The sequence below is a fragment of the Cetorhinus maximus genome, chromosome 4 (genome assembly GCF_964194155.1).
Source record: "Cetorhinus maximus chromosome 4, sCetMax3.hap1.1, whole genome shotgun sequence".
NCBI classification, from domain to species: Eukaryota; Metazoa; Chordata; class Chondrichthyes; order Lamniformes; family Cetorhinidae; genus Cetorhinus; species Cetorhinus maximus.
This window is the reverse complement of record NC_135882.1, coordinates 56,607,861-56,634,983: the sequence shown is the minus strand read 5'-3', so window position 1 is coordinate 56,634,983 and position 27,123 is coordinate 56,607,861. Positions and strand designations below refer to the sequence as shown.

General features: G+C 43.5%; 1 protein-coding gene across 1 annotated transcript in view; it reads right to left on the bottom strand.

Moving 5' to 3' along the window:
* Nucleotides 1–27,123, bottom strand: part of csmd3b (CUB and Sushi multiple domains 3b) — a 2,128,577-nt gene that overhangs the window by 464,772 nt on the left and 1,636,682 nt on the right. Inside the window, exon 23 of the mRNA XM_078541225.1 lies at nt 11,493–11,649. Within this exon, the coding sequence (XP_078397351.1) occupies nt 11,493–11,649 (157 nt within the window). The remainder of the gene's footprint in view (nt 1–11,492; nt 11,650–27,123) is intronic.

Here is a 27,123-nt window from a genome sequence, read left to right as displayed (position 1 = left end):
GGGTCTGCGGCAGGTGGTGAGGGATCCAGCAAGAGGGGAATACATACTTGACCTCATCCTCACCAACCTTCCTGCCGCAGATCCATCTGTCCATGACAGTGACGGTAGGAGTGACCACTGCACAGTCATTGTGGAGACAAAGTCCCGCCTTCACATTGAGGATATCCTCCATCGTGTTGTGTGGCACTACCACCGTGCTAAATGGGATGGATTTTGAATAGATCTAGCAACTCAAGACTGAGCATCAATGAGGCGCTGTGGGCCATCAGAAGCAGCAGGATTGTACTCGAACACAATCTGTAACCTCATGGCCCGGCATACCCCCACTCTACCATTACCATCAAGCCAGGGGATCAACCCTGATTCAATGAAGAGTGCAGGAGGGCGTGCCAGGAGCAGCACCAGGATACCTAAAAATGAGATGTCAACCTGATGAAGCTATAACACAGGACTACTTGCGTGCCAAACAGCATAAGCAACAAGTGATAGACAGAGCTAAGCGATCCCACAACCAATGGATCAGATCTAAGCTCTGCAGTCCTGCCACATTCAGTCATGAATGGTGGTGGACAATTAAACAACTCACTAGAGGAGGAGGCTCCACAAATATCCCCATCCTCAATGATGGAGGAGCCCAGCACAGCAGTGCAAAAGATAAGACTGAAGCATTTGCAACAATCTTCAGCCCAAAATGCCGAGTGGATGATCCATCTCGGCCTCCTCCGGAGGTCCCCAGCATCACAGATGCCAGTCTTCATCCAATTCGATTCACTCCATGTGATATCAAGAAACGGCTGAAGGCACTGGATACTGCAAAGGCTATGGGCCCTGACAATATTCCGGCAATAGTATTGAAGACTTGTGCTCCAGAACTTGCCGCGCCCCTAGCCTAGCTGTTCCAGTACAGCTACAACACTGGCATTTACCCGGCTATGTGGAAAATTGCCTAGGTATGTCCTACAGAAAAAGCAGGACAAATCTAACCCTGCCACTTACCGCCCCATCAGTCTATTCTCCATCATCAGTAAAGTAATGGAAATAGTCATCAACAGTGCTATCAAGAAGCACTTGCTTAGCAATAACTTGCTCACTGATGCCCAATTTGGGTTCTACCAGGGCCACTCAGCTCTTGACCTCGATACAGCCTTGGTTCAAACATGGACAAAAGAGCTGAACTCCCGAGGTGAGGTGAGAGCGACTGCCCTTGACATCAAGGCAGCATTCGACTGAGTGTGTCATCAAGGAGCCCTTGCAAAACTGGAGTCAATGGGAATCAGGGGGGAAACTCTCTACTGGTTGGAGTCATACCTAGCACAAAGGGAGATGGTTGTGGTTATTGGAGGTCAGTCATCTCAGCTCCAGGATATCACTGCAGGAGTTCCTCAGGGTAGTGTCCTCGGCCCAACCGTCTTTAGCTGCTTCATCAATGACCTTCCTTCCATCATAAGGTCAGAAGTGGGGATGTTCGCTGATGATTGCACAATGTTCAGCACCATTCGCGACTCCTCAGATACTGAAGCAGTCCATGTCCAAATGCAGCAAGACCTGGACAATATCCAGGCTTGGGCTGACAAGTGGCAAGTAACATTCATGACACACAGTGTCAGGCAATGACCTTCTCCAACAAGAGAGAATCCAACCATCGCCCCTTGATGTTCAGTGGCATTACCATCACTGAATCCCCCACTATCAACATCCTGGGGGTTACCATTGACCAGAAACTGAACTGGAATAGCCAAATAAATACTGTGGCTACAAGATCAGGTCAGAGGCTAGAAATCGTGCGACAAGTAACTCACCTCCTGACTCCTGAAAGACTGTCCACCATCTACAAGCACAAGTCAGGAGTGTGATGGAATACTCCCCGCTTGCCTGGATGAGTGGAGCTCCTACAACGCTGAAAAAGTTGGACAAAGCAGTCCGCTTGATTGGCACCACATCCACAAACATTCATTCCCTCCACCACCGACACACAGAAGCAGCAGTGTGTACTATCTACAAGATGCACTGCAGGAATTCTCCAAGGGCAGCAGATAGATGGGAATGTCACCACCTGGAATTCCCCTCCAAGTCACTCACCATCCTGACTTGGAAATATATTGCCGTTCCTTCACTGTCGCTGGGTCAAAATCTGGAACTCCTTTCCTAACAGCACTGTGAGTGTACCTGCACCACATGGACTGCAGCGGTTCAAAAAGGCATCTCACCACCACCTTCTCAAGGGCAACTAGGGATGGGCAATAAATGCTGACCCAGCCAGCAAAGCCCACATCCCGTGAATGAATAAAAAAATAAGAGCCTCTGCCTTACAAATATTCAGTGACTCCGCCTCCACCGCCTTTTGAGGCAGAGCGTTCCAAAGTCACACAAAACATCTGAGGGAAAACAAATTCTCCTCTTCCATGTCCCATAAGGGTGATCGCTAATTTTAAAATAGTGATCCCTAGTTCTGGACTCACCCACAAGAGGAAACATCCTTTCCACGTCCACCTTGTCAATACTGTTCAAAATCTTATATACTTCAAACAAGTCACCCCTCACTCTTCTAAACTCCAGTGGAAACAAACTCAGTCTGTCCAACCTTTCTTCATAAGACAACCCGCTCATTCCAGGTATCAATCTAGTAAACTTCCTCTGAACCTCCTCCAGTGCATTTATATCCTTCCTTAAACAAGGAGACCAGAACTGCGCACAGTATTCGAGATGCAGTCTCACCAATACCCTGTACAACTGAAGCAAAACATCCTTTCTTTTATGCTTAATTCCTTTCATAATAAAGGGTAACATTCCATTAGCCTTCTTGATTACTTGCTGTACCTGCATACCAACTTTTTGTGACTCATGCACGAGAACACTTAGATCCCCTTCACCTTAGAATTCTGCCATTGTTCTCCGTTTAAGTAATACCCTTCTTTTTCATTCTTCCTGCCAAAGTGAACAACTTCACATTTTCCCACATTATACTCCATCTGCCAGATTTTTGCCCACTCACTCAACTTATTTATATCCATCTGCAAACTCCTTATGTCTTCTGCACAACATGCTTTCCTACCTATCCTGATATTGTCTGCAAATTTAGCTACCATGCCTCATCTAAATCATTGCTATAAATGGAAAAAAGTTGAGGCCCTGGCAAAGACCCCTGCAGGATTCTACTCATCACATCCTGCCAATCAGAGAAAGACCGATTTATACATACTCTCTGTTTTCTGCCAGCCAGCCAATCTTCTATTGATGCTAATATGTTACCCCCTACGCCATGAGCTTTTATTTTCTGCAATAAACTTTGATGTGGCACCTTATCAAATGCTTTCTGGAAATCCAAGTACAGCACGTCTACAGGCTCCCCTTTATCCACAGTGCATGTTACTCCTTCAAAGAACTCCAATAAATTGGTTAAACATGATTTCCCTTTCATAAGACCATGCTGACTCTTCCCAGTTACCTTAAGTTTCTCTAAGTGCCCAGCTATAACCTCTTTAATGATTGACTCTAACACCTTCCACATGACAGACGTCAAGCTAACTGGCCTATAGTTTCCTGCTTTCTACCTCCCTCCCTTCTTGATTAGAGGGGTAATATTTGTTACTTTCCAGTCTGATGGAACATTTCCATGATCGAGGGAATTTACACCAACGTAACTTTTACCTCATTTTCCACTTTTAAGACTCTAGAGTGAAGTTCATCTGGACCTGGAGACTTGTCAGCTCATAGCTCCATCAGTTTGCTCAGTACTGCTTCCCTAGTGATTGTAATCTCACCAAGTTCCTCTCTCCCCTCCACCTCCCGGTTTATAGCAATTACTGGAATGATTTTTAAATCCACTATAGTGAAGACAGAAGCAAACTATTTGTTAACTCCATCGGCCATTTCATTATTATCTACTATTAACTCCCCATTCGCACTCTCCAGAGGACCAACACTCACTTTACCTACTCCTTTCCTGTTTAAGTACCTGCAGAAACTCTTGCTATCCATTTTTACATTTCTAGCTATCTTCCTCTCATACTTTAATTTCTTTCTCTGAATTAACATTTTAGTTATTCTCTGACGTTCTTGATATTCTGAGCAATCATCTGACCTGCCACTCATTTTTGTGCAGTTATATGCTTTCTCTTTAAGTTTGGTGCTTTCCATAACCTCTTGAGTTAACCATGGTTGATGGGTCCTCTCTTTAGAATTTTTCTTTATAGTAAGAATATACTTATTCTGAGTATTCTGAAATAGCTCCTTAAATGTCTGTCACTGCTTCTCTATTGATCTATCCCCTCGCCTAGTATCCCAATTCATTTCAGCTAGCTCAGCTTTCAGGCCGATATAGCTGCCCTTATTTAAGTTTAAAACACTAGTCTTAGACCCACTTTTCTCCCTTTCAAACTGGATGTAAATTTCAATCATATTGTGGTTGCTGCTACCTCGGGGTGCCTTTCCTCTGAGGTCATTAATTAATCTGTCAGATTACATAATACCAAATGTAATAAAACCTTTTCTGTGCTTGGTTCCAAAACTTGCTGCCCTAAGAAGCTCTCTTGAAAGCAGTCTATGAACTCATCATCCAGGTGACTACTGTCAATCTGATTTTTCCAGTTTATATGTAGATTAAAGTCACCCATAATTATTGCCGTCCCTTTATCACATGCACCCAATGTTTCTTCTTGTATACTTTGTCCTATATTGTGGTTACTGTTAGGGGCCTGTATACCACTCCCACTAGTGATTTCTTTCCCCTACTACTCCTCATCCCCACCCAAACTAAGGCTACATCCTGATCTCCCGGACCAAGGCCATATCTAACTATTGCACAGATGCCATCCTTTTGAGGAAGAGTGTTCCAAAGACTCAACCCTCTGAGAGAAAAAAATTCTCTGTCTGAAATGAATGACTCCTTATTTTTAAACAGTGGCTCCTAGTTCTAGATTCTTCCACAAGAGGAAACAGTCTCTCCACATCCAATCTATCAAAACTCCTCAGGATCTTAAAAGTTTTGATCAAGTCACCTGTTACTCTTCAAAACTCCAGTGGATACAAGGCGAACATATCCAACCTTTCCTCATAAGACAACCCACCTATTCCTGGTGTTAGTGTAGTAAACAAAAACAAAAATAGCTGGAAAAACTCAGCAGGTCTGACAACATATGTGGTGAGGAAGACAGAGTTAATGTTTCGAGTCCTTATGACTCTTCATCAGAACTAAAGAGAAATAGAAATGTGGTGAATTATAAGCTGTTTAAGGGGGGGTGGGACAGGTGGAGCTGGACAGAGGGCCAGTGATAGGTGGAGGCAAAGGAGAGATTGCCAAAGATGTCATAAACAAAGGTCAAAGGGGTGTTAACGGTGGTGATATTAGCTAAAGAATGTGCTAATGGTGACATTAAGGGTAGAAAGCAGGATGAGCAAGTGACAGATGGTCCTAGTGGGGGTGTGGTGGGGGGAAGGAGTCAAAATAGGCTAAAAGGTGGAGATAAGACAAATGATGGAAATAAATTTTTAAAATAATAATAGAAATAGGAGGGAAAGAAAACCATATGTATATAAAAATATATATTTTATTCGAAAAAAGGGGATCAAAAAGGGGGTGAGGATGGAGGAGACTGCTCATGAGCTGAAGTTGTTGAACTCAATGTTAAGTCCGGAAGGCTGTAAAGTGCCTAATTGGAAGATGAGGTGCTGTTCCTCCAGTTTGTGTTGAGCTTCACTAGAACATTGCAGCAGGCCAATATGTGCCTGAGAGCAGGGTGGTGTGTTGAAATGGCAAGCGACAGGAAGCACCTCATCTTCCAATTAGGCACTTTACAGCTTTCCGGACTTAACATTGAGTTCAACAACTTCAGGTCATGAGCTCTCTCCTCCATCCTCACCCCCTTTTTGCTCCCCTTTTCTCTAATAATATATATTTTGTAAATGCATATAGGACAGAATTTTGCCGTCGGCGAGCAGGGGTCGGGGCTCGCTTGCCGACACGTAAAATGACACGGGATGATGTAGGGGGAACCCCCGATGTCATCCCACTGCATTTAAATGTTCAGGAAGGCGGGGGCGCAGCAAAATCAGCTGCGGGCCCGCCGACCTGTCAATGGCCTATTGAAGCCATTGACAGGATCATTTAAAGAATTAAATGACCTGCCCGTCCAACCTTAAGGTTGGCAGGCAGGCCAAGAGCCCCAGCAGCAAATAGAGAAAACATGAAACCTCATCCACCGGCAGGATGTGGTTTCATGTAGGAATTTTAAAAGTTTAATAAACTTATAATGTAAATTATGAACATGTTCCATCTCATGTGACATTGTTACATGAGGGGGACATGTTAAGGAATTTTTTTTTTTCTAGTTGTCGTATTTTTAGAAGTGTAAGCGATCACCCTGAGGCAGCACCAAGCCTCAGGGAGCTGTGCGCTCTTTCGTGCGCATGAGCAAAAGAGCGCACTCTTGTTTTTGGGGAATCCCCCCCACCCACACAGGAAGTGCAAAGCGCGTCATGCTGGGCGGGCCTTAATTGGCCCGCCCACATAAAAACATAAAATGGCGCTAGGGCCCGATTCTCCGACGGGGATCAACTCCCCGCCCGCTGGAGATTGGATCGGGCCCGCCCGCTCAGCAGGCAGAAAATTCTGCCCATAGTTTTCTTTTCCCCCCTTAAACAGCTTATATTTCACCACATTTCTATTTCTCTTTAGTTCTGATGAAGAGTCATATGAACTTGAAACGTTAACTGTCTTCCTCTCCACAGATGCTGTCAGACCTGCTGAGTTTTTCCAGCTATTTTTGTTTTTGTTTCAGATTTCCAGCATCTGCAGCATTTTCCTTTTATCCTAGTGTAGTAAACCTTCTCTGAACTGCTTCTAACGTATTTGCATCTGCCCGTAAATAAGGAGACCAATACTGTACAGAATACTCCAGATGTGGTCTGACCAGTGTTCTGTACAACTGAAGCATAACCTCCCTACTTTTGTATTCAATTCCCCTCGCTATAAATGAGAATATTCTATCAACTTTCCTAATTACCTGCTGTTTAAAGTGCAGCCGGGCGCACACCTCTCAGTGCTTCCAGCCCACAACTGCTGCACAGAAAACAGGATGGCCCCAAAAGGCAAAAAGACTGCAGCGCACCGAGAGACTGGGAACTGTTTAGAGCCCCTTGGGCTGTACAGATCAAAATGAAAGGCTGTAAATGATTGTAATATTGTTTGTACTGATGCACCTGGTGATACATTTTGTAAAAGTTTAACCTGGATTGTACCCTTGTAATGTTGTTTTTGAAATGGTTTTGAATGTGATTGAAGATTTTTTATGAATAAAGTATATTTTTACAAAAAAAAAGACTGCAGCCCCCCAGTTTAGTGATGCGTCCCTTGAGCACCTTTTGGATGCTGTGGAAGCCCGCCGTGATGTCTTCTACTCCTGCTGTGATGTCTTCTACCCCCTGCTCTGGCTGTAGGAGGGGTAGCAGCATCACCAATCCAGCATGGGAGGTGGTGGCAGTGGTGGTTAGTGCCAATGCCCTGCAAAAGAGTACAGCCACCCAGTGGTGCTACAGGATGAATGGTCTCATCCGTTCTGCCAGAGTAACTCACTCTTCTCATCAGTCTCAACTCACAAACCCATCACACGTCCACAGGGATCTCACACCTCAAGGGGCAACACCACTAACTCTCACACACACCCTCACACCTCCATCAGACTCATAACCTCTCGAGCTCATGTCCTCATCCTGTCCATGGCTCCGTTCACCACACAAACATTCCATGCAGTACCATGCGTCCTGTTCATAATCTCTCCATCTGTTTCCATGCAGGAGAAGCTGGCGCACATCAGCAGGGAGAGGTCCCAGATTTGGGGTGGTGTGGCCCGCATTAGACCCCTCACTCACTTTGAGGAGTGTGCCATCACGCTGACTGGTGAGGGCATGGACTGTGCCTGCGGTGATGGTGAGCTCGGTGGCAAGCGTCTGCATGAAGATCCTGCATCAGTCATCCCTCTCTCAACGCAACTGAGTGCTCTTTCTCCTACTTTTGACTCTGCTGCCATGCACTAATTATCCCCACTGACACCCTCAGCCAGCCAGTCCCTCAACTCCATCCACGTCCTCATCTCCAGCCAAGAGGACAACATTGAAGAGCTGGAAATAAGCAGCCTGGAAGACCCCTCACAGTGCTTACCCACACCCTGCACCAGCGCAGAGAATACACCTCGGTGGGAGCTAGACCTAGAGCAGGCTTGGGTTCACAATCTGGTGGTCACCGCACAGACACGTGTCCACAACAGGAGTCGGCAGGTTCAGCCGAGCTCCCCGACACTTGGAGGACTGCTGGGGAACAGGCATCTGTGAGGTCCAAGTCAGATGATGAGCCTCTGGATTCGGCCTTCCAACTCATCCAGGAGAGTCAGCAGAAGGTGGGGGAACATCATGCAGAGCTGTTGGAAGCCCTCAGCAGAGTGGCTCGTGAGTTGGAGGAGTGTGTCTGCCTGCTCTCTGATGAACTAGTGTCCACATGTGCACGTATGAAGGTCTCCATAGGGAGGATGGCAGACACCATGGAGACACTGGCCCAGCAGAATGTGGAGACGTGCAGAATTCCTCTAGCGGCAGTGCGAGGGGGAAAGGGTGCACATCGAAATGCCTCCAGGTGTTCCTTCCCCTCAAGGAGTCAGGCCCAGGCACCTGAAGGGAGGAGGAGCAGCAGCTGGACACCCCAGGTCATCTACTCAGTAATCTCAGAGGCTATCCTCCCCCTCAAAGTTCATTTTCCCTGTGAGCCCCTAAACCTCGCTCTCTGACTCCGCAGAGGAAGCAGCTGGCCAACGAATAATTCTGAAGGGAGAAGTGTGTGTGAGGCAGGGCCTTTTGCAGCCTCGTGCAAGCACCCTCCCACGCACGCGAATCCTTCCTGTCTCTCGCTCATTTCAATGTCCTGAGTATTTTCAGTGCTATCTGCAGGGTTCGCTTTCAGTTGTCCATCTGAGCAGACCTATATCTCCGCCCACCCACTGATCACACTCCCAGCAGCACCCGATCTCGCCTGCCGTGACTCTCATTTCACTTTCAATTTAGACAACATGCTGGTTATTCATTTTTGCATTCAGTCCCCCGTCCTTTCCCCTCCCCCAGTTGCCCATTTCCTTTCCCCCGTCACTGTTGACCCGCCCCCCCGGCATCACCTTCCACCTCCTCTCCATGACCTACCAGCCACAACCCTTTTCCTTTGGGATTTCCAGGTGAACGTGCACGTTCCCTTCCTTCCCGAAAATCCCACTCCATCCATATTCACCACCCCACCCCACGACCTCCTCCTTCCCGCTCCCAAGGTCTATGTCTGCCTCCGAGTCCCCACCAACCACCCTTACCATCCCTTCTAACGCTACTGTCGGACCCTCATCTTCTCACGCTACCACCTCACTTTGTACTCGGTCACTCTCCATTCCCTCGTACCATGCCCTCCCTCAGTTTGCTCCTCAAGAGGCAATCATGGGCTCATCAGAGCCCTCCCTTGCACATTCACATGAACAGCCCCCCCCTCCGGACCCCTTTCCCCCTTGGAACCCCCTCCCCACCCCTGGACACCCCCGCCTTAGTGCTGTCCCTCCTCCCCCCAGAAAACCCCCTGCTTAGTCTTTCCCCCTTCTGACTCTTTCAGCCTTCTTTAATCCTTACCCCCGACTCTTTCTTCCAGCCTTACTTCTTGCTCCAGCCTTACTCCTTCCACCTTCTTGACTCCTTCCTCCACCCTTACACCCTCCCCTCTCCACATTCCTTCCACCCCCTGGACTCCTTCCCCTCTCTGCACTCCTTCCTTCCTCTGAACTCCCTCCTCTCTCCACACTCCTCCTTCCCTGGGCTCCCTCCCCTCTCCGCACTACTTCTCCCCTCCCCCGAACTCCTTCCTTTACACCTTCTAGCCCCTTTACACCTACCTCTCCAGTTGCCCGTCACTTCCCCGACACTTTCGTTCCCCCCTCCCAACCTCACTCCCCAGCACCTTTGTTCCCCCTCCCAACTTCACTCCCTGACACCTTTGTTCCTCCTCCCGACCTCTTTGCTCCCCCCTCCCAACTTCACCCCCCGCCCCGTCACCTTTGATCCTCCCCTCCCAACCTCATAACACACAACATCTTTGTTCCTCTCCTAGTGGATCTTCTTTCACCCTCCAGTACATCTTCCTCTCCCAAACGCAGCTGCTCTTGCTCTCCACCCCCTCAACTATCATCCATTGTGAGCAGAACTCGCAACAGTGACTTTCCACCTTCTGTGGGCTGCTTCGCAGCAAAGCAATGTCCATGAGAATCCACCCAGCATGCCGTGGACGTTCCTCCAGTGTGCCCTCGCTGGCGGGCTCCAGCATCTTCTGCTCCTTGGATGTCTGCGATGTGAGCAAGACCCTGGCAGGAAGTCCCGACTTCTGTACGTCACACTTGTCAAGATGTGTTCTGCACAGGCGTGTATTCCCCCTGACATGGGCAAATATTACAGTGGGGCAGGGGGATTGGCGGTGGGGGGTGATGAGTCCTGTGGGTTGGCCTTATAATGATATGCTGATGTATTACAATGAGGTTTCCGACGTCCAATGGCGGGAAACGTGGCCCACCATCGACGGGCTGAGCGGACGATCGCAAACTGGTTTCATGACATCGCAAAACCAATTTCTGGCCTTCTCCAATATTGTCCACCCATGCCACCAAAAATGCCCGCACCAGCGGGCACAGAAAATCCTGACGTATGTTAAAAATACATCAAACTCATTAGATAACATTTAGAAATTATTTATTTCTTTGGCGGTATAAATTGAACTGAAACCTATTCCTATATAATTTTTTCATTACATTGTCCAAGGATGTAAGATTTTGAGTGGGCTGCATGACATTTTTGAAAATGTAAACCAGGTAAACAAAGGCTTTCTTTAAAAATATACATTTTTTTCCCCTGTTACTTCTGTGCCTCATAGCGTGGAGGACATTTATAATTGTGTTATTGTGGTTTTCAATAAATTCTCATCAGCAGCAAACCTCAGAACTAAAGCCATGATGCCAATCCCTGCCATGCCCACATTTGTTGTTGAGTTTGTCTGCAGGAGCCAACCATGACTGCCGCAGTGGAAGAGATGCATCGCTCATCTGGCTCATCTCAGCCACAAACTATACGAGATTTTTCAAAAAGCCTTTGAAGAAGACAATACCCATTTAAGAAATCTTTCATTTTCAAGTAGGATATATTGAATCACAGAGCCTGTTAGGTTTTGACCAAGGCTAAACAAAGGATCAAGGTGTACTCAAGTGAGCATTTCGCATTGAAAATGAATGAGAATTTTGCACAGTGTAACAGCTGGTGTATTACAATTGTGCCCTCAATAATTTATTGACATGACTTTGGAATCAATGATTCAAGTAGCAAATTCCAACAGTGCATACAGTTTGTATTGTCTAAAATCTGGTTCTCATGCAAGCAAAACAGCGTAATGAGCTCCCTTGACCATGCACCACAAAGATGGTAAAAGCACTCACCAGTGTAAACAAGCTGAAAACCTTCATCAGTTGCTTCAGAGTCTGTATTAAACTCCAACCACAAGTGATTGGAGGTACTGCTCAAAGTTATTCCCGCCATTCCAGTACCAGAGAAAGCCCCCAGAAGATGGGCAGAACTGTCTTTTCCATCATATATCTAACAAAGGAAACAAATTAACAGATAATTTAGCTATTAGGTAAATTGGCAGATGCAGAAATGTGGGCAAGATAGAGGCAATGTAACATTAGAATCACATAATTACTTTCTGATATGGCATGATAGTATCATGGGGCTGAGATGATAATTGGCCCTGACGGCTTTAAACTTGTACTAAAACATGATAATCCTCTCTGTGAGCAAAACTCAAAGACGACACTAAAAACGCCAGAGCCAGTTTGAAAAGGCTTCCCATTCCACAGGGCTGCCTGTGCTCATTCTCTATCCATCATGCTTTTGTGCTTGTATCCAGACTTTCAGAAATCTTTATGATGTGCTGAAAGGATTCTGATGTACAGGTAGAATGCTGAACAATTGAATAATTAGAACATTTCAAACCTGCTGCAGCCAGGCAGCACAGGTTCCAACCTTCCCTTGCAACGCTTACTTAGTCAGATTTGTACCAAAATAGTTTTTTTTCCACTCTTATTTTTCTACCAGTAGCTTCATGGGATACATTAGCTCGCTCAATAAATAGCTTTATATTTTTAAAAAATGCTTGCAACTCATTCATTGATGGAATTGGAAATGCTGTTGATGATATATCCATGTATCCTTGGGCTTTTGTTAATATCTTAAAGAGAATGAGAATAGATGCAAAAGTTTATTTGTTTTACATTATAAGATGTGATCAAAAAGTGAATGGTAAAGTTTCCCATGATTTCAAAACAGTTTAACATCATCAATGAGTAATGAACTCTTGAAACTTGGCAAAGAGAAGCTACACAGCATAATTGGGACCATTCAGTGACTGGTTAGGTATTGACCACAAAATTCTTGCAGGGTCAGGATGTGTAAAATGGGTTCATTGCCCATATGGAGCTTCATAGTATGGGGGAGAAACCAGAATTCACTGCATGCAAGAAATGGCCAAAATCCCTGATAAGTGAGAGCAGCTAACTCTTCCAGTTATTCCCTCTTTCCATCTGTTAAAATGTGGTTTTAGGGGCATTCCTAGGCTACATCGACAAGTCCAGCGTGCACACATTCTATATACCTCGGAGAAGAATTGCCAAACTGGAGCTAGTGTGTGTGTGTTCCACAATAGGCTTGTGAAGGTTCCAAAGGGTCTGCCAGTGAGGGTGGTTTGCTGACCATCAGATTAATGGACACATTTTTATTTGAGGACTTTACAAAAATATTGTCCTCTTCTTCATCCTTATAAGGGCGCTACCATGTGTCATCATAGCACAGCTCCAATCTAGCCAGCAGAAAGGGCACCTCTGTTGTGGCTATACAGGAATGTACCACTCACCCCAATGATGATAATAATCTGACTCCAATGAGTTATGTGAATTCCAAGGAGTTTGCCATGGACATCAGGAAGCAGCACGACAGGATGCTGCAATCTTAGAGTGGCAAGATCCCGCAAAGTCTAAGGAGTCACAGATTGCACACACATGGCCATGTGTGCTCATGTTCTCAGTGTAACACACCTTAAGAGGAAGAAGCTAGGAGGGGAAGAATTCCACTCCCTCAATGTTGAGCTCATTATGGCCAGGACCTCATCATCACAAAGTGAATAAAAGTTGCCATGGTGCATTTTTTTCGGCAATTCAGCATGTCTATAACCTTCACAGTGAAAAAGAAGTCTCTGTATTTTGTGTGGGTGATCAAGGCTATCCTCAGCAATCATGGCTGATGATGCCTATCAGTTTCTCAGAAAATGGTCTGGTTATCAGGAAATGAAGTCCATGCAGCCACCAGATTTATTACTGCATACGCCACTGGCATGTTGAAGGGGCACTTTTGGTGCATAGATCAATATGGGAACACCCTGAATATGCAGCGTGGCGCACGGTGCAGCCATTCAAGGAGGACCTAGAGGTTAAAAAATCTCCACAGAGAGCTAGTAGTAGCTGCTGTAATGGCTTGAAGAGAAAACGTATTAACTGTCCTGATCTCCATCTCCCCCATTCAATTCACAGTGATGTAATAATCTGAAGCCACTATGTGCTCAATAACTTCAAAATATTACCTACTTATCTAATCCAACCTCCAACTCTTTGCAAAGAACAAAGTCAGCACACACAATGACCCTGAAAAATATCAGGAGGGGGTTGAATTCATCTTGAATAGAAGATTACTTATTTAGTGCTGAAATATGGTCAGATTTACAATATGAATCTATCCCAATTTCTGATATCAGCCATCATAAAAGTTTAAAACACTTCCAACTAAGATGACATCTTCTCCTTTCTTGGAGTTGCACTTCTATCCAACTTAGAATAGAATAGAATTTCCACAAGCAACCTGGTCCCCCATGAATCAAAATCTATGCTATTTTTCACTCTGAGTGAAAGAGCATGACAGATATATGAACACTTACCCCTTAATTAGAGACTAGTACATTGGAGATTCACAAAATATCCAACACATTTTCCTGTCTGCTCTTTAAAGTGCTAAATAATTTTTAATATCCATCATCTTTACATGCAGGCTATAAATAATAGATTTATTTACAATGATCTATTTTACAGAAACACTAAGATACTGACAGCAAAACATTTGGAAAACACTAACAAGAACAACTTGTATTTATATAGCACCTTTAACATAATAAAGTGTCCCAATGCGCTTTGAAGGAGCATTATAAAACAAAATATGACACCAAGCCACAGAAGGGCATATTAGATCAGATGATGAGGTACATTTTAAGGAGTGTCTTTAAGTAGGAAAGTGAGGCAGAGAGTTTGAGGGAGGGAACTTGAGAGCTCGGGGCCAAGGCAACTGAAGATGTCACGAATGGTGGAGCAACTAAAATCGGGGTTGCACAAAAGGCAGTAGCAGATTTACAGTTAGTGGGGCCTATGCTTGGTTTCATTTTGGGCACCACCCCCACCCCCTCCCCCACAGCCTCCCAGGCACAGCCCAAAAGTTCAGGGTATTGGTTCACCAGCTTTTTCACAGTCACGTAACTACTTCTGCACACTATGATATAACCTCAGTTCTCACCACTCAATTGAAAAAAACTTAGTGCCTCTAGTGAGATTATAAAACTTAAAACATGCATGCAAAAGAGCACTGCTTTGCTCTTGTGGTGCAATCGGTTAGCATGTGGTACATTAATGGCAGGATTGAGACATGTGCAATGCTGAGGTTGTGAGTTCAGGCCAAACCCAGAGGAATTTCTATTGAGCAGCTCATGTTGCAAAAAAACATGAGCTTTTGACTGGCTGTGAAACGGGACATGGCGCAATCTCAAGCAATAAAATAAGTTAATTGGAAGGGATCAAATTCTGTAGATTGAGAACGGATCTGTCCTGATTAAATGTCTCATCTATCAACATAAATGCTGCAAATACTCAGCAAATGAAGCAGCTTCTGTGAAGAGAGAAACAAAGGCGATGATCCTTCTGATATCGCTGCCCCTGCACTGCGTGTTTCATCTCAGGGTGGACTCTTTAATTCATTTCATGTTGTTCAATTTGTTGCCAATTTCTTGGATGGTTCGAAAGAAGTCACAACGATGATTACTATAATCTAAACCATCCAATGTTTATCGGTAATATGTTATGAATAGGTTAAACATTCAGGGTAGAGTTAAAGTCTGTGGTTAAACTCAATCTTATAAAACTGTTAATTTATACCCAAGCTCACCTCACAACTTATTTATTGCCTATTAAATTCATCACTATATCAAATAGGCAATGGAATTCTCGAAGTATGTTGGGCAGCAGGGGTGTGGTGGTCATCATGAAGATTCCTGACTAGCAGTCTCCAGGTTAATTTAACCTATCTGATCTCTCTCCCTGTCTTTACTCTGGAGTTTTTAAAAGAAAGACTGAAATGCAATAATGCTTTGAGACATCCTGTGGTCATGAACAATGACAATGCAGCCAGTAAAGTACAACACTGCCAGGTAAGAGTGCCAGGGTTTGCTTTGGAACCCCTGTTATTTTAGACTGGGGATAAGGTGCTGGGAATCATTCTAACAGGCTCAGGCTATTAGCTGGGGGAGAGGGCTATCTCAAAGATGTCCCTCTGCCCCATGTGTGCAAAGCTGGAATATTAAGTCATTCAAATTTTAAATTGTTTCTGAGGCATGTTCAGTTCTGCTCTTTCCTGCTCCATGAAATCGATTGCACAGAATCACATTTATTTGAAGACCGACACAGCCTGCTCCAGCGAAAAGGTTATTTTCGAGATGCAATGCCAAAATGAACGAGCGGTTTATGCATATCACCTACTGCCATCCATGTCTCTTTGTCAGTGTTTTGTTAATTTGTTCAGAGGCACAGACAACGAACCAAGTATAATCTTCGCTGCTGGCACGATAGCACCAAACTTGTACTCCTGAGGAACAGTGAGTGAAATATTCATTCGCCTCTTTTTGTGAGAGTATTTCTAAGAAACATCTGCACTGATTTGCTCGCTGCCTCCGAGTTGCAGTCACTATTGCACACAAGAAGCTCCCAGAAACAAGACGTGATCTTTACCAGACAACCTGCTTTTGTGACACTGGTTAAAGGATAGCAGGAGTGCAGGGGAAATTACCACCAGCTGCCATGGTGGCACTTGAACCCGTGTCCCCAGAGCATTAGTATGGGCCTCTGAATCACTAGTCCAGTGACAGTATCAGTACACAAATCGCCCCCTAAAATCTGCAAAACACGTGGAGAAAACAGTGGTCTAGGACACGGATCACACGCTAATCAAGATGTGATCCCAGTCAACACCAAATAAGGTCATTGACAAAACAGGAAATGCATTCACCAGTCTCATTCATTTATTATCAGCAAACTGTGGGTACCAATCATGGTCCTGGAAGCGGCTTGAGATTAGTTGGTGTCTGTGGTATGCCGAGTCTGGAGACATGGGGGTGGTAAAGGGAATCAAGAAGTTGGTGCTGGCAGAGGCTCCAGGAAGAGATTTAGCACTTATCATACTGTACTCCTCTCAAAAGCCTATTCTATTTTTTTTTGGTTCATGGGATGTGGGCATCACTGGCTCAGCTTGCATTTATTACCCATCCCTAGGGCTAGGGAATTTAAGAGTCAACCACATTGCTGTGGGTCTGGAGTCACATATAGGCCAGGACAGCAGATTTCCTTCCCTAAAGGGCATTCTGGGTTTTTACAACAATTGACAATGGTTTCATGGTCGTCATTAGACTTTAACTCTAGGTTTTTATTGGATTCAAATTCCACCATCTGCCATGGTGGGATTTGAACCCCAGTCCCCAGAGCATTACCCTAGGTCTCTGGATTACTAGTCCAGTGGCAATATCTCTATGCCATCGCCTGTTGTGTAAAATGAAACAGTTTTAAGTCTCAAGCTACAGTTCCACGTCTTAAATTATCTTTAAGTATCTTAAAGAGAACTAGTTACTTTCCTTCAAAGTTTTCAACAGGCCCACGCACGACTTTAGTCTGTAACCCAGATAATTAGATAATGTGATCAGTTTTGTAGTTATGTAGTTCTTGTGACTTTTATTCCTTATGAACATATATCATGCTGTATCTAACATGTGCATCTTGTTACCTCAGTTTTAACACACTGGTTGTCTCTATGCATTGATGTTTATATATGCTTTGTATAGATTTGATATTGGAGTAGCTTTGTAGCTGAAGCTGCGTGTCTCTTGTACTCTTCTGCTATTTTAAATTAACTGCGAGTTATTATGAAGTTACATAGTAACAAATAGTTCCTTTATCTAAAATATATTTTTAGGCATTCGAACTCTCCAGAACACCTAACATGGATCAGGCATTTTGGGATGATGATCCTGAAGCATCAATCATTAGGAAGTGACACCACACATGTCAAATAAGCAGACATACAAATTACCTTATGATGCCTCGTTATCTTGTGGAAAACTATAAACGTAATAAAATAACAGGGAAAAGCTGTAATGAGAAGGACGAGCGAATGGCATCTTAGGGGACCAGTCAGGAATTAGCAGGAAGTGAAATCAGTGAGGTAACCATCACCTTCAAGAGACCAATCGGACACTAATCACGCACCACCCAACCAATCAGGGACTGACCATGCGTTGCCTGAACCAATCAGAGCTCAGGGATGCTACTGACCATGCACAGCGGTAGTACTTAGCAAGGGTTAATAAGTTGCAACTTTTAGCAACCAGGCACATGGCATGAAGCAGATAGAGTAGGGTTCACAAAACACCTCAAGCCGCAGTTCCGCAGTTTTCCGGAAGTTGCAAGCTGGCGTTCGAAAGTGAACTGACTGCTTCCACTACCTTTGCTCAGTATTACATTTTTGTACTTATTGTAATTAGCATGATAAATTCTGTGGAACTTGTGATAATAAATTGGTATCCAGCATGGTCTGTAGCTAGCCAGAACTGAAGTCCCTTTTTAATTTCTGATGAAGAGTCATTCGGACTCAAAACGTTAACTGTATTCCTCTCCACAGATGCTGTCAGGCCTGCCGAGTTTTTCCAGGTATTTTTGTTTTTGTTTTGGATTTCCAACATCCACAGTTTTTTGCTTTTATCCCTTTTTAATTTGCTCTCCTTACTAAGTCTAACAATTGTAATTCACTTAAGTTTTGCAATTAAGTTAAAGATCTTACACAGTGATGTCACTCACTGAGAAATGAGATGAGTGTGAAGCATCTCAGAGAGTGGCTCCAGCTATGTCTTGGTCTTATTTAACCTTTGTAAATAATTAGCATGTAAATAAATGGTTTTGAACAAAAACCATTGCCTCCAGCAAAATCTCAAGTAAGAATCCTGAGATAAACCCACAATAACAGATCTCCCTGCTCCATAGCACTACTTCAGGCTGCTTCTTTCATGCCTCCTGTTCTGTTGCCTCCATCATAGCACACTGGAATTATCCTGATGAACTCTGAGGCCCAGTTTCAGTTGAGCTTCAGGCCTTCAGGTTCTACTGCTCATTCCCACAGAGCTGGCAATTATGTGCCTGAAAAAGGGTGAAATTAATCTTCCGCTAAAATTTGTACATTAATCAAGTGATACTGATACAGATCAATTAAGATGGAATGAATAGTGTTCCTTTCCTCATCCAAAATTATTTTGTAATCTTGCAAATTTATATACTGATTCCCTGGTGAAGTGTGTTCCTGTACTTAATTATTACACACCGACTATGGCTGGAACATGTTTCTGGAATGGAGGAGGCCTTATGCTGAACCAAACTCTGCCCTCAGGCAACAGCCACAAAGGAACCCTCTCCTTAAATCAGTGAGCCTTAGACAATTGAAGAATCCCTGCCAGTACCCTGTATGAGATTAACCAATCCAGCACAGACAAGGGGAACTTCACAGGTCAGAAGAGCAACAGGCAGTGTACTTATCAATTGAGCCAGTTAGAGAGCTACAGAAAATTGTAATTTTGCACCATTGTATGAAACACATCCTCCATCTTACTGTTCTATTGCTAAGCAACAAGAAGCAGCAAGGTTTTTTCAATCAATACTATTCACTAAAATAAACAACCGCAGTAAAAATTGCAATTGGATGAATTTTGATCGTGAAACATTAATTTGGAAATTTTACAGAATTGAATTTGAAGTGATTGCTTTCTATTTCCATGCTGCTCAAAGTCCAGACAATCAAACTTCATCCTATTATTCATCAGGGGATCAATACCATTGAGTAAAGGCTCCTTTCTTTTGGTCTAGATTCATGCGACACATTCGAGATGCTGTTCTGTCAAAGGGCAAGCCTGAAATGATGGAACACGTGTTATGAGAAAAATAAACAACAGTTGTGTTTTTAAATATACGCGTTGATCTGTGATGGCAAAACACAAAACTTAAAAAGTGTGTTCCTCTTCCTGTGATTATTGCACTGTTGTCTCACTCTCTATTTCTTCTGTTCTTCCTTGTCCTTCTGTTTGTCTCAACACTGATGGTTTCCTTCTCTCTCTTTATGGCTCTCAATTTTTTTCTCATGTCCTTTTGTCCTGACTTTTTCTCTCACTCTCTTTCTATGAAGCCGCTCTCTGGAACATCCCTTCTTAATGCTTCTCACAATTCCTCTCATTTTCTCTCAGTATGCCTCTCTTTCTTTCTTTAAATCTGATATCCTTGACTTTTTGTCTCATTTGTCTGAGGATGAATTTAACTGGGACAGCAGAAGCCCTACCATTGGGGCCTGAAAGTGGGAGGGGGACCCTGCTTTGGCCCAGATAGGCATCTTCCTGGTGGTGGTCTTTTAAGTAGCTATCACCAGGGCCCCCACCCAATTAAGGCTTTTGGCCTGCCCCCAACAGCTGCCAGTCCAATTAGAGGGCCAGCAGCTTAGCAGCACCACTGTTAGTGGTGGCCATTGACTGCAGCTGCAGGAAGAGGGTACCTCAATGGCCAAGCCACCTTCAAGTAGCTGTAAGTAGGGTTGGGGGATGCAAGGGTCAGGCAGGCAGACCCAGTAAAAGGGGGGGGGTTGCAGTACACCGGCGGTGCCATTGCCGGGGTAGAGCGGGGGGAACACCCATTGCTGCTGGGTGGCCCCTCACTGGGCCAATGGATATCCCGAAAGCGAGGCACCCTCTTCTTCAGGGCCTGCTGGGAAGCTGTTAGGTTTCACTGGGTGGTCTCCCCATGTGGCGACAAGTCTCCCTGATGAGGGCAAAATGCTCACGGAAATGGGTGAGGCCCTTAATTAGCTACTTAAATGGCTCAAATGTGCTGTTGGGGGGTGGGTGGAGGCAGGGGGGGGGGAGGGGGGAAGTTGGCTGATATATTTCCAGCCCTGGTGACAGATTATGAGAGCCCAACCCTCTGGTAGATGCACAAAATGATCTGGGGTATGAAGCCACCACTCTTTTCTTTTGGCAACAACATAATCATGAAACTTTCTTTGCAGAAGTTCAACCATTACAGAAGTATCCCTGTCAAGTCATAAACTAGGCAATTACTCTTAGTGCCATGCTGAGTGACGTTTACATCCCAACACAAACAAGACTCTTCGTCAATGTTTATCTTGAAAGAATGGGAAATAGATTTAAAAGAGACTGAAAGAGAACTATCCAATCCTCATATTAGATTGATGGTGCCATGCCCTAAGACATGGAAGAGATCATAAACTGTTATGTCAAAACTTACCTTCTTACTTATTTAAAAAATGGACTTTGCTTGACTAAAACATGGCTGCTACAGGTCACATGATTCACAAGTTGGCTACAGTTCCTGGAAATTTCCAATAGCAGTTAGAGGACAAAAGCTTAACCCTCAACCCATGTGGAATTTCACGCCTCTCATTGTGAGGACACAGTACAATCAACAAAACCAGGAGCCAGCAGATGATCTGTCTCCCCAGCCTGGTCCTATAACAAAAAGGAAGCCATCAAAACTCATTATATCTGCAGAGGTGCTAAAAGCCACCATTTATCTCCTAAGACAAACAATGGATTTTGACCGTTGGCATAGAAACTCCTTGTAAGCCTGCAACTGACTCATTAATGGGTCACATCACATGACCCCAGGTTCTGGCCTTTAGAAAGTTTTAATATTACTTTTCCAGACTTGCAACTCAGTCTGCTGTTTAAACTCCAGCCTGCAAACATCAAAGCAAGGCTCCAGGTTGACCAATGGCCTCATCAAGTCTGAGCCTCCTCAAAGCCTGTTTCTCTAGAAGGATCCTGCCATTGCCTGCCAAGCAGGCAAGTCTCTGTATACCAACTTCATCTCATTACATCACCATCAACTTTAAAAGAATTCTATAAAATCCTGCTTCAGCCAGCTGAACCCACCTGAACTGTAGCTCCTCCATGAAGGAACCCTAACTGGACTCTGGCTATCACATGAATTGATATTCACATCTATGGTGCTTTTTCTTTAAGTTATTCATAGTTGTAAAGCCTCCTCTTTCCTATCTTCTTATTGTGTGCTTTTGTGTGCGTATGAAGGCGCAACCATTCCCTGGGTTTGAACATGTGAATAAACTATACTTCTGTTTTAACTCTAAAGAGAAAGTGCTGTGAGTCACTTTAAACATTGACCACTCAAATGGAGGGTTTGGGGGAACATGCTACAGCCTATTTCAAAAATTAAAACATCTCTGTTTACAGACAGTCAGTGAAAAATAAAGTTCAGTTTTGCCTCCCTCCACTGGCTTTGACAATAGCCACCTTACTCATTTTTAGAAGTAACTTTCTTCCACATTGGTAATATATCCTAAAATCATGTTCCTTAGGTATATGCGTCTCTATGATTTTCCATCCACTAATTTTAATAGATGAAAGCCCATTTTGGCACATGGTCAATTTTCTAGTCTGTACGTTAGGTGGTGAGATTGTGTTTTTTTAAACTTCCCTGTGTTTGTATTATTGATATAGCCGAAAAAGACAGATTCAGAAAACAATTTGATAGACTACTTCTATCTTACTACTAAAGTATCTCTGTAAACTCCTCTAGCCCTACAGCCCTCCAAGATATCAGTGCTCGCCTAATTCTGGCCTCTTCAGAATCCCCGGTGTTAATTGCTCCATCATAAGTGGGCATGTCAGCAGCTGCCAAGGCTCTAGGCTCTGAAATTCCATCCCTAAACCTTTTCACCTCTCTACCCCTCTTTCCTTCTTTAAGACACTCCTTAAAACCTATCACTTTGACCAAGATTGTGTCATTTATTCTAATACCTCCTTATGTGGCCTGATACCAATTTTTTGTTTTATAACACACCTGTGAAGCACCTTGGATCCCTTAATGATATTAAAGGCACTATATAAGTTTAATATTGTTGTTGTTATAGCCTCAGAAGATCCACTTTTAGCTGTTCAGTACCCAATCTACAGAAATACATTTTGAGTTTCAATCCAAATGGATGTTAATTGGATAATAACCTCTGCAAACAATTAAAATTGTAACATAAAACAGCTGAGAACCACTACAGAAAATTGGCCAATTTTCATGTTCATAACTCCAACCACAAATTGAGTGCAGAGACTGCTACACTAATTTGCTGCTGGTTCTCCTAATTCTGGCATTTTGCTTCAGCTTCAGTTTAACACCAAGGTTGCAGTTTGAGTACTCGGTGCCAATGTTCAAGTAGATATCAGGGCCGGATTTTGTGTTTTGGGCAGGGAGCCCGACGTCAGGGTCAAATGCAGGTTCCAACTCCGCACCATATCAGGAGCAGTCACCCAACATGAATTTAGCCTGGATTGGCCGATTAATGGGTGTGCTCGCTATCCAACTGGGGACAGCAGATGTGTTTTCGGAGCTAGAGGGCCAATAGGAGGCTTTTCAGCTTAGAAGTAGCTGTAGCCTGCCGTTGTTGACAAGGGAGTGAGAGGGCACCTTCATCTTGGTTTAGGAGGCGGGACGCTGCGTAAACCGGCACACCAGAGCACGCCAGACAGTTGGGCGAAATTATGTGCCCGCCCCCATATTGGGGCAAAAATCCCACCCAAGTGTCAAAGGATGCCCTTTTCTTATTAGAATTACTCAGATGAGACTCACGTCCAAATTCAAGGGATTCCTGGGTCTCCAGGTTCTAGTGCCGGAAGATGGGCCAAAATTAATACGAAGTCATCAGGCTGTCCAAGTAGCCGATTACTTTAAAGGATTTTTATCGACTCCCAAACAGGAAATAAAAAGCAGTAAAATAAAATCACTTTTAGAATGAAAGATTTAGACATACACATAAAGTGAAGGTCGAAACTAAAATATTCTGAGAAAATCACTTAAAAATAGTTGCTGCTGAAAATATCAAGTAATTAATTATTTAACAGCACCCATGATTATAAACTTTTTTTTTAGGATCAGGGCTAGAGGTCATCAAATGTTATCAATCACGTTAAAAACCCAGTTACGCTTGGCTGAGCAAAGTGTAACTTTTTTATGGGACATCGTCCATAACATCACCTGACTTTCTCCCTGCTTCAGCTCATTTGCCGCTGAAAATCTCATTCATGTTTTTGTTACCTCAAGACTTGACTATTCCAATGCACTCCTGGCTGATATCTCACATTCTACCTGTCACAAAACTTGAGCCCATCCAGAAATCGGCAGTCTGTGTCCTAGCTCGTACGAAGTTCTTATTCACTCATCATTCCTCTGCTTGTTACAATGGCTTTCACCCAAGCAACATCTTGATTTTAAAATTCTCATCCTTGTTTTCAAATCCCTCCAACACAGCTTTTGTCAGAGCCCTGAATGACAGACTGCGACTTCAGGATTTCTGTCATAATCTGTGCATGCCACTATCCTGAATTTGCGGCCCATTTCAAAGCAAACGCCAGCAATCCAGCCCATTGTATTTTACATAAAATGACTATTTTAAATACATTCAGTTGCCGTTTTTTGTGATCCAAATGGCGGTGGCCAGAAAACCAATGTGAATTTGAGAAGTTTGTGATTGTTATTGACTTCACTGCAGGGTGGGTGCGGAGCTCTGATAATCAATTTTGCACAGCTTCAGTGAGGGTATTAGTGGCGTGGTGCAAAATTCCCATGAAATTATGTAGCACAATTTTCATGGGACTTCTGCAGTGTAAAACAAACCCAACCCCATTTTGATGGCGTAAGTTTCCAGGAAATTGTGGTCCAATATTAAGTTTCTTCTTTCTCAACTTGTGTTCACTAAAATACCTCCAGATCATGTACAGTTCACTATGTCCACAGAGGATAAGCAATGGACGAAACATGATTTCAATTTCCATAACTGAAAGATATGCATGTCTCGTCAGTAAAAATAAAATTCATATTTCTAAAGCGTGTTCTCTTTGGATCAATATTGAGGGTATTGTAAGTAGGTGTTTTCAGAATTAATTCTTCCTTTTCAAATTTTATTTAACAAGGAGCCTGAGCTCAAGCCACAAGTAATTCTTTAAGCAGTCAATTTATCTTCAAAAGTCTTCCCAGGTTTAATCCCTGGGTTCTGGTCATGAAAATAATCCCAAAATAATATTCTAGATTATTACAAATATTTATCACTCTTCCTGTTAAATAATCTCTTCATAATATCTCTTCTAAATTTACTTCTCATGTGTGTGTGTGTATGCCTGTGTGTGTTTACAGATATCAGGAGAATAATAGATATCAGGAGATTAGCCCATACGTTAGTGCTTGGTTTGAGGATATCAGTTCGGATAGCAAGTATCAGGAAGTTGGCAAGTATGAGAAATCAGTTAGGATGTCAAGTGGATGAAAACAGCCAGGATGGCAGTGCCCTTAGCTATCAAGACATGGGATGAAACAGAGATATTCAAAAAAAAAACCTGCACTCCTCCTATGATTTTGCACTGCTGGAGAACAGAGATTTCCCCGTGAGGTTGAAACCATTACACAACATTTTATTATTTGCCCCACATTCTTCTGTGTAGCATTCCCCAAGTAGAGAGAATGCACAAGTAATCTACGCAGAACTCTCTGCTGGTTTTGCTCAATAATTCATCACTAGAAGAGGGTAGAAGCAGACAGGAGCTCTAAGCGTTTTTCTCCCTTCCAATAATACTGCTTGGCCTTCACTTGGTGTTTTCTCCTGACTGCTCTGCCAACATCTAGATCCTGCTAACCAGGTTAGCAAAAAATCCCTGGCCCAGTGGTTTTCAAACTAGGTTCTATGAAATAATGTGGAAGTGCTTATATGTGCAGTGCAGAGTGGTTCGATGACTCACCTAGGAGAGGAGCGCACAAAGAGGAGTGATGTGAGCGGCACAAAGATTACTAACTAGAGCTGCCATTACCAAGGCAGGTGGTGGATGTCAGGTGAGTTCAACTTTGTTCAAGGGAGGGAAACTACTTGCTTAAACTCAAAGAAAGAGTGTGAAAATACAACCTACGGTGCCTTTCCTCCCCTCCCCCACAGGGTCAACCCTGTTACTGTGCACATCTGCAAAAATTTACCGAAAAACTCCACAATAGTGCCAGCAGAAGCTCACAGCTGCCATATAGGGCAAACAAAAACAAATACAAAATATATGTATACCAACTTAATAACACATTTCACATTTGTGAACATAATAATTTAGACGAGAGGCTGGATTTTCCTGGAGGAAGCAGGAAAGCTGAATCGGGAAACCTCCCAGCCTGGCAGGCTCACCTCCTTTAAAAAGGTCCCCACCCACCATATTTTTGTTATGTTTACTTGTATGTTGGCCCAGTTTCAATGATGAATGTTAGGTCCTCAACCACCCCCCCCCCCCACTCCCCCACCCACTGCCCCATATGCCCCCTCCATGTTATGCCTCTTGATACCCAAGGCAACATACATGCCCCCAATACCCTCATGCCATTTCCATTCCCCCCCTGTATCCTCCATAGCAACTCACACAGTATCCATTATGGGCAGGCCTAAGTATATCTTTGAAATGGACATTAAAAAATAAGCCTTTAACAATCTAATAGAGCTGTCATATTCAAAGGCACTTCAAAATGAAAAAAAGAAACCTTCTCATTTATAAAGCCCATTCAAAAAAATGTAAATTCCCTTAAGTGGTCAATCTGTTATAAAAAACAAACACTTAACCACTTACAGCACCAAAGGCAGCTAATCCTTTCATGACCTCTTAAAATTGTCAGTCAAAATGTGAACACATCCACCTTGCTGAGATAAGTAGCTCTGAAGCATTTGAAACTCAGCAAAGCATTCATAATAGCCCCCATTATCAAAACAAATTCTGGAAAATGTCAACAATGGAGTTTATTGAAACTGAAACACCAGATGAACTTTTTCTTAGGCTGCAGCTGCTTTTTAATTTTGATTTCAAAGTAGATTGCCTGTCTATAAATAGAGTACAGCAGGTACATAGATTATTTTGTAACCTTCAACCAGGGCCATTTTTTTCAAAGCTAAAGATCGCTGGACATTAAAAATTCAGTCTAAGCATGACAGGAGCCTTTCCAGCAGATTTTTCCACAGTTTTGAATGCATTTTGGCACTTCCTCCATTGGGAAAGTACAATAGCGCATGTCAACATTTACAACACAACAATTCCAGTCAAAGTAATGGTCTTACTTTAGCAGATTAGCCATATAATCAGTTACTGCAGTAAAAACATAACTGACTTACAGCACAGCATCTAACTATTGAAACTGAAGGAACATTTTTTTGTATTTGAAACTCTGTCAATGAAAGAATTCTAGGAGTAAGTGACTTTCTTTATTGTTCCCCACTTCCGACTGGGGTCCCTCCATAGCTCACGAGCCTTCTGAGGTCCCCTGTGTTAAATTGGAACCCAAGCCAGAGATGAAACTTGATGTATATCCTTATCTTGATTGCTGTTTTATTTACAGAATGCAGCATTACATATGTCTGCTCTCTACCTACTACCCAAGTATCCCCAGTCATTTGTCTTTAAGCTCTTTTGAGTGTACCTATAACTAATTTGCAAATAAACAGATGAACAGATCAAACCAAGTAAACAGATCAAATCAACCAAAAGTGATATCTCCTTAAAAGGGAACTGGAACAAAGGAGAACATTTTTTTAAAGGAACATTATTCAGTCAAATTTCATTCTGAGGGCTGAGGAAGCACTCCA